A 12,608-nucleotide genomic window follows, 5' to 3' on the forward strand; every position below is an offset into this window, starting at 1 on the left:
CAAACAAATGACAGCAAGGCACTGCAAATACCATAAAATGACATTGAAGTGCAGGTAGGGTTGCCAACTCTTCAACGAAGGAAGTTGGGGGTGAGGAGGAGGAGGAGGGGGGGACACAGAGGGGTTTATACGTTTGTGAACCGACGAAACATACGTTAGCCTTTCTCACCATGCAGTGGCAGTTGCACAAAAAAATTAAATTTTAACGTATATTAGGGGAGGGGGGGGGGGGGGGAGCGCAAGAAAGAAGGGAGATACAAAGGGGTTTATACAAACGATGATGATAACGGACGCCACCCGGCACCAGTTGCGCCTAGGGGTGTCGCGAACCGGCCGCAGTTCGAGTTCGACCAGGTTCGACTTTTTCGAACTTTTAGTGGAAAGTTCGACGAACCTTCTATTGAGGTTCGACTCGTGTGCGCATGCGCGACAGGTTGGCCAGTTGGCTTCGGATTGGATGATAATGGCTAAGAGATCAATTAAGTGCAGCACTGCTTGGCTATTTCAGTTAATAGAGTACTAAAAATAAAGTTATTGACTTCTTCATTGATTAGAATTAGTTTCTTTTAATTTCAGGTGTTTATAATTTAACATAACCCTTTGCATAAAAAATTTGTTCCCAAACCTAGACATGCTTGTATTAAGGTCTGGCCACACTGTCCACGAAGTCGAACCGGTCAAATCTGGTGAAAAGTTTGAAGGTTCGTCGAACCGGTTCGACCCAGAACCCCGAAAGTTCTACGAAAAAATCTGGTTCGACAAAAGTTCGCGACACCCCTAGTTGCGCCCCGATGTCAGACTTGCCATGGCTTGCATGCTAAAGCCTTCCACAGCCAACGCTAGTCACCCCCCATAACTAGGGGTGTTGCAAACTTTTGTCAAACCGTATTTTTAGGTAGAACTTTCGGAGTTCGACTGTGTGGAACCGGTTTGACGGAACCTTTGAACCTGTAACCAGATTCGACCGGTTTGACTTTGTGGACAGTGTGGCCAGACCTTGATACAAGCCTGTCTAGCTTTGGAGAATTTTTTTTATGCAAAGGGTTATTTTAATTTTATGAACAGTTGCAATTAAAAGAAACATTCTAATCACTGAAGAAATTAATAATTTAATTCCCTTAATTCGTATCTTAGCCGTCACCATCCAATCCAAAGCCAACTGGCCAGCCTGTCACGCATTCGACAGGCCGGCCAGTTGCGAACCGGTCGAACCTGGACCGGTTTGCGACACCCCTAACCATAACCACAGCACTGCTTCGTGCTTCACAGCATGACGCACATTGTTGGCCGTGCAATGGATCACAAAATTTTTTCAACTGGACGGTCTGGACCTAATCTGGGACATGTAGCTCTCCCGACAGGGACGATGCGGGACACGAGACGCTTAATGAAAATTCGGGACAGTCCCGCAAAATCTGGGACAATTGGTAACCCTAAGTGCTGGTGATTTTTGCTAGTAGTAGTAGTAGTAATAGTAGCAGTGTAGCCAGCAGTATGTCGACTATGCAGTTCGTGGAATCTAGCAAACCAAGAATTCAATGTACAAAAGAGGAACGGAGAAGAAAAGTATATTTGGTTTTGAAAGTGTGATAGTGCCATACAGCATCGAAGATTTTATTCACTTGTAGCTGTACACAAGTCGCTATACAGGTGATGTAGCACGCTACGAAAATATAGTGCAACTTCCGCTTTCTTTTTGCAATCTTGCCATGCTGGGTAGAAAAATAGAGGTTAAGGCTCCTCACTTGTCACAAATCTGACAGGGGGGGTTAAGGTCTTGCGACAAAGCCGCCCTTTTCAAAACGTACCTTCGCCACGAAATGGCCGCACCAAACTCTTTCCGGTGTTGGCACACACGGTGACTCGGTACTACACTTAAATTAAACTCTCTCTCACCTAGGGCCGGCTGTCTGGCCGGAAAGTCGCTACGCACCGTAGTAGCATTGCAACCAATAATAACTTAAATGACAATGGAACTTCCCTCGGATGCCGCGGCAACACCACGCTTGGCGCAGAAATCCCCTTTGTACACGTTTCCCACCCCGTTATGTACACCCCCGTTTCAGCCGGTGTCACGAGGCCACGGCCTCGTTGCACTGCCGAGAGTCCAAGTGCGGTCTTTTGGCAGCGGGTGATTCGTCCTGGCGTCGCTCCGCTGGCGCCACCGACAACGCCGCTATGCCACCCGGCACCGTGGCGGTGACGCGGTTGTTTTTATCTGTCGCCTTCGGCGTGAAACCGCCTACGCCATTCGTCGTCGGAGTCTTTGCTGGCGCCGGCAAGATGTGCCTCAAGTTGGCATGCACGCCTGTTGCTGACGCCGGCAAGATGTGCCTCAAGTTAGGGTGCACGCCGTTCGAAGCGACCACTCCGTTTTTTCGGGCGGGTGGCGTCGTCGCCGCCGCTGCTGGGTGGGGCACGGCTGCCTTGGGGAGTTGCGGCGGTGGTGTCGGGGTTTTTGCACCGGGTTTGTTCGGCGTGCTGTACTGGAACGCCGCGGGCTTGGAGTTTGGTCGCGGGCTTGGAGGCTGCGGAGTTTCAGTTGTCTGCGGACAGGGGGCGCTGCTCGGTGCGGCGATGACGATAGTCTTTCCATCATTGGGTGCTGTGGGAACCAGCTCTTTGTCCCGGGACTCGGTGGACAAAGAGGTGTGCAGGTCGGGGAACCGGTATCGCAGCCGCATCGGCGCGTTCTGCGGAGCAGAGGGAACATTTGTCAAAGCGTGGCTCATTACCCTTAACCATTCCGCAGTTGAGTTCTTTTCCTTGAAGACAGACCCCAGTGCTTAGGCTTTTTTTAAAATGAATAATACGAAAAATCGGTGAACGCAGGGTTTTGTTTTTTTAAATTATTGAATGAGAGCACATAGCGCCTTGAAGCTGTCGAAATTGAGAAACATTGAATGAAAATATTGAGGGAAAAAGTATTTGCCTTTCTTCTATCCACTTAGGTGAATCTGCTTCCTTGACATTCCGGCGGTCTCAGACTTTGAACCTGAGATACTTTACAGAGCTTCTTCACCAGATAATGAGCTCTTAATTTCTGAATTCAATTCCGTGAAGCATTGGATGTCTGAACCGGAGGAGCCAGCGCTCTGACTGCCACTACACCAGAGCAGCCGACATGCAAAGCGACCATCTCACATGTATGGAACCATAAGTTACCCCAACAAGTCTAAACACAGCATGAATACAAGAACTATAGTTCTCCACAGACAACAGATGGCAGCACCCCCCGGGGTGTGCGCTGTTTTGCACTAAGGCGGGAACTTTCAAATGTATAGTCAGCACCACAGTATAGCAGCGACCCTCGAAGGGTTAATCCTGAAAGAAAGTGCAGACTCACCCTCCTCCAAGAGTAGATGTATGCCAAGTCCATCAGGGAGTACTCTTCGAGCAGATGGTCGTGCACATACATCACGTCCACCTGAAGAAGGCAAGTAGGCCAAATTTAATGCAAGCTCATTAAGAAAAAGTTCCGTTGATCATGGATGCCTGTTAAAATTGTACCTTTAAACTCCCTAGCTTTACCAGATCTTTCCTACTTATTCTAGCAGCATTTTCAGTCCAGAAAAAGTCACTGAGGTGCCTCAAGCTATCAATAATGTTGAAGAGTGGCCCACTTGACTTTGTGTTGGACACAATGCGCATAGAAATTGATATTTACACACTCATAACAGACTGAGAAGAGTCGCTGCAACTTCCATATGGAACTGAGACTACTCCGGGGGTGCATAGTTTTCTCGGAAATGCCACTGCACATACACCATGGGAAAGTCTAGGACAACTCACGCACATGGTATGACATCAAACCGTGGGAGAGTCTAGGACAACTCATGCACATGCTATGACATCAAACCATGGGAGAGTCAAACTGATGCACGTGTTATGACATCAAACCATGGGACAGTCTAGAACAACTAACGCACGTGCTATGATGTCAAACCATAGGAGTCTAGAACAACTGACGCACATGCCATGATGTCAAACCAAAGGAGTGTAGAGCAACTGATGCATGTGCTCTGACATCAAACCACGGAACAATCTAGAACAACTGATGCACATACTATGACATCAAGCAATGGGAGAGTCTAGAAGGATGGACCACCATACCTCGTGGGCCCTTGCCAGTCCAAACTTGGCCCTCAGAAACTTCTTGAGATGGCCCACCGTGAAGCCACCGGGACAGCACAGGTAACGACGACTGCTCGGGGGCTGCATTCGATTGAGGCGGCAGGTCAGCACAATCACCCCATCCGCCGGCAGTAATTATTCACGCTTCACTGTGACGGACTATGGCACTGCCAGAATAACATGCTCGTGTGGAACATGTCTAGTGGTTTCTATATCCACATCCAAGTCACGTCCATAGACTTTGTATCTGCATCTTGTTTACTTTTCTATTTATTTGTTTGCTTTTTAAAGCGATAGCTTGAAGGAGCTTGTGTCGCACAAAAGTCAGCGTCGGCGAGACGGGAAAATCCGCCCAAAATTCAAGAATTTTAGGCGGAGCGGGATCGGACCCTACAGTTGCGAGCCAGACACGCTACCGACCAGGCCACGCAGACACGGCTTGAGAACAAGCGGGGGTTTATATTTACCTATCGCGTTCCACTCTTAAAAGTAAACCTTAAACGTTCTCCTGCAACTTTATTTTTTTATTTTTTATTTTACGTTTGAACAGCTTTTTGTAACACACACTGGTGCAAACAAAACCTTCACCACACAGTCCATCTCATGCCTTTACCATTCACAAAATTGGAACAAAAACAACAAAAAAAAAAAAACACATGAACGCCGAGCTTTGAGACAGGATGTCAGAATGTGACATGAGAGCCGAACATGAAATTATCTCGCTAACAATGCAATCTATGGGAGTTTCTCCCCGAGATGTTATCAGTTGCATGAACATGCAGACACTTGTACAGAGACTCGGGTTCAAGAGATGCATTATCCCAAAATTCAACGGGAAGTGATGTTGCACTTGTCAGCATACTAGCTAGATGCACCACAAGCTATAGTGCTCGAAAATATGGTTAACATCAGGCTGGAGAAGAGATGTTGAAGAGATTGTTAATTTTCAGGCAACTCACAGTCATCAGGAAACAGGCTAACTATCCAGTAAGAACTATGTTTGCCTGGATGAACATATTTATCCAGGCAAACAAATTACAATTTGAGACACCAGCAGTTTTCAAAACCTAAAATAAGACCTAATTACGGTACACAAAAAATATCCTACCAGATATCCGATCTTCTTAACAGAAATTATTGTGTATTCGAATTAGCTTAGACCACACAAAATACCTTACGGTATACTTCAATGTGCCTAGTGTGTATTCCTAGTATAGTTCACATCAAAATAGATTGCACATTTTTGTTTCTCGTATTTTTATCTTCTCAGATATTGTTTTATTTTTGATTTATGCTGTTTTTGATTCATTTCCTGTGCCCTGCTGCTGAGTGCTGTAACGGGTGTTGGGACCTAGTCAGGTGATTCGTTTTCGCCTTTTGTCCCAACCTCCCTGACAATTGTGTCAAAAATAAACAAACAAACAAACAATATTGATGTTTAACGATGCCCTCTATTCTAACACTGGAATCCTCACCTCTTTCCTCCCCCTCTCCTATAATTGTCAAACCCTTTTTATATGGCCTCATTTTTCAGAGGAAAAAAAGTGTGCAACTTTATGTGGGTAAATATAATGTATCAGATGATCTTTGTAAAGAAACAGTGCCATTTGCATTCTTTAGCGAACCTGCGTTGAACTCTCTGCAGTTTGTATGCCTGCTTGCATAACTTAACACCACACTAAAATTAGGAAGCGGAGTTGACCCAGGTATGCGCCAAGAAACTAAAAGAGAGGGGTAGACAAGCGCGCATGGGGACGTCAGAACGCCGAGCTTTGGTTCCTATGATTATTGGGTAGACCTAAAGCGAGCAGCCTTTGTCTTCATTGCACTCAATACATTTGAACATGAGTCAAACCCAGGATGCCAGCGTTTAGCATTCTATCGCGTTTGACGAGCGCAGCGGAGACAAAGGCACTAAAAGCTTTGCATCTACCCACTAAGCATTCCAACCAGAGCTCGGCGTTCTAACGTCCCCACCATGTTCTCATCTCCTCCTCTCCCTCAGTTTCTCGTTGCATGAAGCATGCAACCATCTAGAAATGAAAAATATACCTTGTTCGTTCCAGTCTTTACCTCTCTAAGGTGTTCACTGGTTGACCTCATTATATTTACGAGCTCTCTCGTCCGCAGCACTATTACGAAAAGCCACCTTCCCCTCGTGAGAACTTCATTGTGTGGTTTCAATCTGATCATAAGCAACGGGTCGCAAAGTAAACTTACACTCTCCTCGGTAACCTCGGTGGGACCCACAAGGAGCGGCCGGATGGGGAGGACATCCCTGCAAAGTGACAAGTATATGCACTCGTGAACTGTCTAAACACCTAGAACTGGATCATCAGAAGCAAAGCCTGCAAAGAAAGTGACAGACACCATTGTTGATAAAGGGGTATTCACACAAGGCATTAAATCCCCCCCCTTTGCTGCCCAGGATGTGCATCACGTGATAATAACACCACACTTTTGCACGGAGCTGCGCTAACGTACACATCCCAGGAGTGTGAATAGTGTTTCCTCGGGCTGCACAAATGCTCACCGCCGTTTTGACCGAGCGGGGTCCGTGGCGGTGGAGGGGCGACTCGAGCCAGGCACTGGGCTGGAGCTCAGCGGGAACAACGATGAGCCGCGATCTCTCTCGAAAAGTACACTGTTTATTTACATGATGTACAGTTGGTTCAAAACCAGAGAAGATATTTGCTTGTCAAAGTTCGTTCATTTTAAGCACTTGGTTCTCCCCAGGTCCCTTGGTAGGGACCCCTACATCGGCGGATAGTCAGCCAATCACAGAAAGGTGTCTAGTTCAAACACCGCCCCACATTCCACTATTACGCACACTGAGCCGCCGTAAACACTTCACCGTCGGTCTAGACGGCGCCGAGTCTCACCAAAACACCGGCTCATTGGAATTCACGCAGCTGGTCAAAACACCGTCCGGGGCCGAGACGTGACGTGCCGACATTCGACTCTTCGTGTCTACGCGTTGAATGAAGGCGTCCTGATGATTTCATCGCCCCGGATCGTGCCCTGGTGTGAAACCTGAGATGTTGTTTTCCCTCTTCGGATGCGATATCCAGACGTGTGTACACGGCAAAGTCTGGCTATATCACGGCGCCCGTCTGGTGCGTCCGCGGGGCAGGCGTGCTTCCGAAGCGATGCTTGCGCCAGGCTCGCTGAGTCAGATGACCTTGAACCCGCGGGAGGCGCTCGACGAAAACAAACGGCCAGATGTAGACAGTGTGAAAATGGTCCGGGGGCCATTCATAACACCGCCCTGGCGTGGGATCTCTTTGCAACTGGCGGTATATTCGGTTTGCGTGTCCGGCAACTTTACAGATTTTGCGGAGCAAGATGCCCGCGGCGGCATCGGGATCGCATAACGCTTGCACCGTCGCTCATGTCGTCCGAGGCAACGTTACTAGATCTAAGAACGTTGGTCCGGGGCACCCAAAGGAATCCTCGATATTCATTGATGCCGTCCTCAAGCTGCTCCTCATACAGCTGCATTTTGATTCCACGTCCTTTGTGTAGCATCCACCCATTCAAGAAGCATCTTCTTTTAGCAGCAAGCAGTTTGTCGTCCTCTGCATCTAACAGCGCCGCTGCCATAATCTCGTATCGCTGCTTCATGCATGCCTGCATTTTCCTACTCTCGTCAGCGTGTACCGAGCCCCGTTGTAAAGAGTGCGACTGCTAAAAGCGTCCGATAATACTGCCATCCCTCTCGGCTCCCCACCATTCGTATGACTGCTTGAGTCAGGAAGGGAATACCGCTGGTTCCACCGATCACTGACATTATGCACATCTCTCACCAAAAAGCATCCTTCAAGTGAATATTCCTTAATAAGTGTGTGCTCGTGAACCACCTAGGAGTGAAGCATCGAACAAAAGCTTAAGCAAACCATCCTTTCTCGTTGAACCAAGAACTTATCTGCTAAAGAGATACAACCATCATTGTGCCCGGAATGCACCAGAAAAATGCCAAAAGAGCTGTTGGACTTTCCTCCACTTTTTTTTCCTGCTTATTGCCAGTGTTTCAACATAAAACCTTAGCATGGAGAGGACAAGAAAATGCTGTGTTCGTGCCATTATACCTAACATATTCTTCCAAGAGTTGAAAAGCTGTTAGGGTTGAGCCTCGATTTAATGAAACCCCATTTTACGAATTTTCCGATTTAATGATATAATTAGCGGGTCCCGGTGACTTCGTTAAATCAAGGTTCAATACTGATAAAAACTCGCTATTTTTTAATTGTCCCAAGAGATGTTCTCAATATACTTAAATTTTAACCCCTTTTTACACCGGATCGTGTCCATAGTACCGCCACTAAACTGGATAAAACACGCAACCCAAACAATCTTGGAGGAAAAAAGAAAGGTCGACATGTCACCAAGAATCTCTTACCCAAACAAAGCTAAAGTTAAAAAATCCAAGTGCATTCGTATGTCACAATGACAGCAGCTCGGTACTCGCCCAATTCGTTATCATTGGGATGTCATTGTCGTTTCTGCAATCTCCCCGGCATGAATTGGAGGATCTTTGCGCCACTTTCACTTCCCCCCTTGATTTCACTCCCCTGCCGGATCCGTACTCCGTCGACGAAGAGCCTCCTCGGCAGGCCGTAACTGAAAGTTGCTTTCTTCAGACCCGCTACTAACTTTCTGAGGTCTAACCATACGGCGTGCAAGTTTGTCTGCACGGATGGTTGTGCCACCGTCAAAGTGAGAATGGCGTCTCTTTCGTACGCCCCCTTTCTGGCACGTGCCTTTTGCCTTGCTCTGGCTGTGCGCTTGAGGCTCGGGAGATGCCAAAGCATTATGGAAGGTAGAAAGAAATGGATACTGCCTTTAATTCGTAAAAATTTGCCCCACTGATAGCTCAGTTGGTAGAGCTATCGACTGTAGAGGAAAGAACTGCCATTGTCCTTAGGTCGCTAATTCGAATCGTCGGACGGAAACTTTATAGCGATAGCTGCTAGTGGGACCCTTCGCGATTTCGCGCCGTCGTTCGCCCTCCACATTGACGCGGGCCATTTTCGGCTCATGCCAAAACGTGCATTGTCATGCATGGTAGCAAGATAACATGCATTGTCAACAACACAGTCCATACCGGGCAATCTGGCAGTGCACTGGGATAGGTGCCCATGCGACCCAGAATTAGCACAAACAACAATTCTCGGGAGATAGGCAGATAAAACTGCCTTCGAATTTTACGGTAAATTTCGTATCAAAAAGCAAAGTGAAAGCAAATGTGTTAGTGTCCCGTCAATACACCTGACAGATTGAGTCTTATTTTCTAAACAAACGTACAGAAAGAGTAATAATAGTGTGTTGTTTCAATTAACCTTCATTTGAGAGTGCACTTCGTCCTGTTGCTTGCCTCCGTTTATTGGTCACTTTTCGTTTAGCACATGTGGCTACTTGTACCAAAGTGAGGTAAGAAAACACACTCCCCTCTTAAGCACGCAACTGAAATGCTTTCTACTTAATACAACCTCATTGGTTCCAAAACGCTATGGACTTGACGTTCGGCGTGATATTCGGTTTAATCCGAAACAATGCTGGCTCTATGGTGGCGCTCGCTCCTTTACCGTTCAGGTCCATCACCTCCAAAACGACAGCTTGTAAAATATTAGCACAAAAGACAAGGGAGGACAGGACAGGACAAGCGCTACTTTCAACTGATGTTTTAATGAAAACATAAAGGAAGAAAAGGATGAAGATAAATTTATACAAAAAAGAAAATGAAAAAAAAAAAAAGAAAGGGAAGGTGGACGAGAAAGAAATTTAAAGTTAATTAAAAATGAAGATAAAAAATATAAAGGTAAAATTATTTAAAAAAAGTGAAAACAAAAGGTCGAGAAGAAAGCAAAGTTTAGGAAAAAGGGAGGTATCGTAGCTCCTGGAGTGCCAGGTTCCCTGATAGCACGCTTATGAAGGGTTTGCTTCTTGCTGCGATGGCCTGCGATGGCCTGGACTTCGTAAATTTATCTAGTTATTTTGTCGTGGAACTGCCTCAGAATTCCTGCGCTACTGAACAACGGGCACACCCACAGTCCCCTATACCTAAAGCTGCGTGACCTGACGGCAAGGATTTCAGAGAAAGTTCATGCTCCCCAAGCCTGACGTTGATGCATCATCCGGTCTGGCCCGCAAACTTTTCCACATCGGAACGGTATCTCATACACAGCACCACAGTCACTGTTTACGTACTTGTGGGCATGTCTCATGCTGCGTTTGCCCACTCTGTTGCGCTGCCAGTTTATTTTGGGGCATAGCCTTGTTAGCTTGTCTGGGGCCGATAGCACCTCCTGGACATCGTACTTGAATGCGACTCTCTTCAAGCTGTGTGAGATGCGATGCATGTATGGGACGATCGCAGGTCGGTGTCGTTTTAGAGCGCAGCTCTTAGGGGCCCGTTTCCAGCCTGAGCCGCGTCAGCGTGACCGTGTGTTGCATGCAACTCAGGTTGCATGCAACTCAGGTTGCATGCAACTCAGGTTGCATGCAACCTGAGTTGCATGCAACTTCTTTTTTCTCCTCCCCTCATTGTCGAATATGCTCCCGGGGGGTCACGTGACCTCGGGGGGAGGGGGTCACATGACCTTGGGGGGGGGTGTCACGTGACTTTGGGGGGGGGGGGGGTCACCCCCCGAGGTCCCGTGACCCCCCGTTGAAGTCATTGCCACTGATGACGTCACCGGGACCCGCATCATGCAACCTGAGCTGCAGTTGCATGCAACCTGAGTACGGATGAGGAGGAGGGGCATACCCTCCCCTCCGTTCCCTCCCCCCCTCTTCCGTGGAGCGCATTTGGAATTTAGGGAATGTCATAGCTCGGGGCCTCTTCCTTCCTTTGCTACTGGACCTACACAGTCTAAGTATCTAGAGCTTGAACATTTTTCATTCGAATTTAACATGGCCGACAGCATTGTTAAGACGTCCGACGAAAACGTTGTAAACGTCATTAACACATTTCAGACCGGCTTCGGTACATTTATTGTAGGTGTGTTCCAAGCATGTGACGACTTTTATGACCCTGTTCCATCATCAACTATTGGACTTCATCTTGCGTCAGATCTAAACAAATCACAATACCATGTTTGGGGCAAGTCCCTTATCAAGTTTAAGATGGTGTGCCTGCCTGTAGCTTCTCTAAAGTGTCTTTTTTCACGCTTGTTTCACTTATTATAAGTGCTTTTTGGTATTATACCCCGCCGAGTGCCCATCTACTAGGACGACAAAAACCATCCCAGTTTTAGTCTGGTGATCACGTCACCTTGAAACCCTTGTAAGCTTAGAAGTGAAAACGTTTTGCTGCTCACGCACAGCAGACAAAAATAAGGTAGGCAGCATTTTAACTTCTAACTGTCTAAGCATGGGTGTCAAGCATAAACCCTGGGAAAATTTGCCCACTGCTTAACTACATGCTTTTTCCTTCATGTCCTGGTTGACTGCTACACTGGAGGGGCTGCTGAACATCGTACCACGGCGGCTGATCATGGCGTTTTAGTTGAATTAATAATGGGGTTTTCATCCAGGACGTAAATTGGAAACTCGCGGAGCAAACTTTAAGGTACACTGGTATAACAAGTGCGTATGTCTGTTTTGTACGTTATTAGCGTAAACCTTGGCTGGATATGCAACGCAGTTTCCAATATACACCACGGTTTTTCCCCTATCAATAAAATGTCAACCTGCCAAAATATTTGTTCTGACTCTATATTTCAGAGCACAGCTCTTAGGCGACCGTTTCCGGCTTGAGCGGCAAGGAGGAAAGCAGTACGAAGGTGGAGGAGGAAGGGGAGGAGAGAGGCGGAGGTGAGGGGAGGAGCTTGAAGGACGAGGAGGCGGTGAAGGAGAGGGAGGGGGTGGAGGAGGAGGAGAGGAGGACTAGCAGGCATGATCACGAGGGAGGAGGAGGAATATACCCTCCCCTCAGTACCCTTCCCTACTCCTCAAGAGCTGCATGAAAGTGGTTAGGTTGCACTGCTCTCCATGCTGAGTGAGCTTCGTAGGACGCTTTTCCTTCATCAAAGGCATGCCGGAAGTGCCCTAAAAAGGATTGAAATTTATAAAGCATGGCTACTGTGGTGCGCCCCAGACCAGCCGTGGGTGCACCTCTATCAGTCGAGACGTGCCACAGTACCTTGCCGTGTCATATAGGCACCTAATACGACATTAGCACGAAGTGCGCAAATGGAAAGCTTTTACCCCACGTAATGAACGCACCCCCTAAATATGCGTCAATTTCTCGGGAAAAAAATTGTACCGTAGATGGTTACTTTTGAAAGTGAGCTGAAGGCCTAAAAATTGGAATGTGCTCTTTGTTGGAGCCTCGTGCATGAACTAGAGCCCTTCCGCTTTGTCTATGACCATGTTTTTGATCATGTTGATGTCAGTAGTGTGATTTGCATGAGATGTTTCAGTCAGTAGCACAAGGTAATCTTATTCAGCAGCGGAGAGCTTTGATGTGCAAG

At 47.3% G+C, this 12,608-nt stretch overlaps 1 protein-coding gene across 1 annotated transcript in view; it reads right to left on the reverse strand.

Annotated features, from left to right (window-relative positions):
* Window positions 1–1,551: 1,551 nt before the first annotated feature.
* Window positions 1,552–12,608, reverse strand: part of LOC115327374 (polycomb complex protein BMI-1) — a 31,603-nt gene continuing 20,546 nt past the window's right edge. The window contains exons 7-10 of the mRNA XM_029988390.3: window positions 6,355–6,412; window positions 4,114–4,215; window positions 3,347–3,427; window positions 1,552–2,693 (exon numbers count right to left, since the gene is read on the reverse strand). Of these exons, the coding sequence (XP_029844250.2) occupies window positions 2,073–2,693; window positions 3,347–3,427; window positions 4,114–4,215; window positions 6,355–6,412 (862 nt within the window). The 3' untranslated portion in view covers window positions 1,552–2,072. The remainder of the gene's footprint in view (window positions 2,694–3,346; window positions 3,428–4,113; window positions 4,216–6,354; window positions 6,413–12,608) is intronic.

This window comes from Ixodes scapularis, unplaced genomic scaffold (assembly GCF_016920785.2).
Source record: "Ixodes scapularis isolate PalLabHiFi unplaced genomic scaffold, ASM1692078v2 PGA_scaffold5__190_contigs__length_132052651, whole genome shotgun sequence".
Classification (NCBI taxonomy): Eukaryota; Metazoa; Arthropoda; class Arachnida; order Ixodida; family Ixodidae; genus Ixodes; species Ixodes scapularis.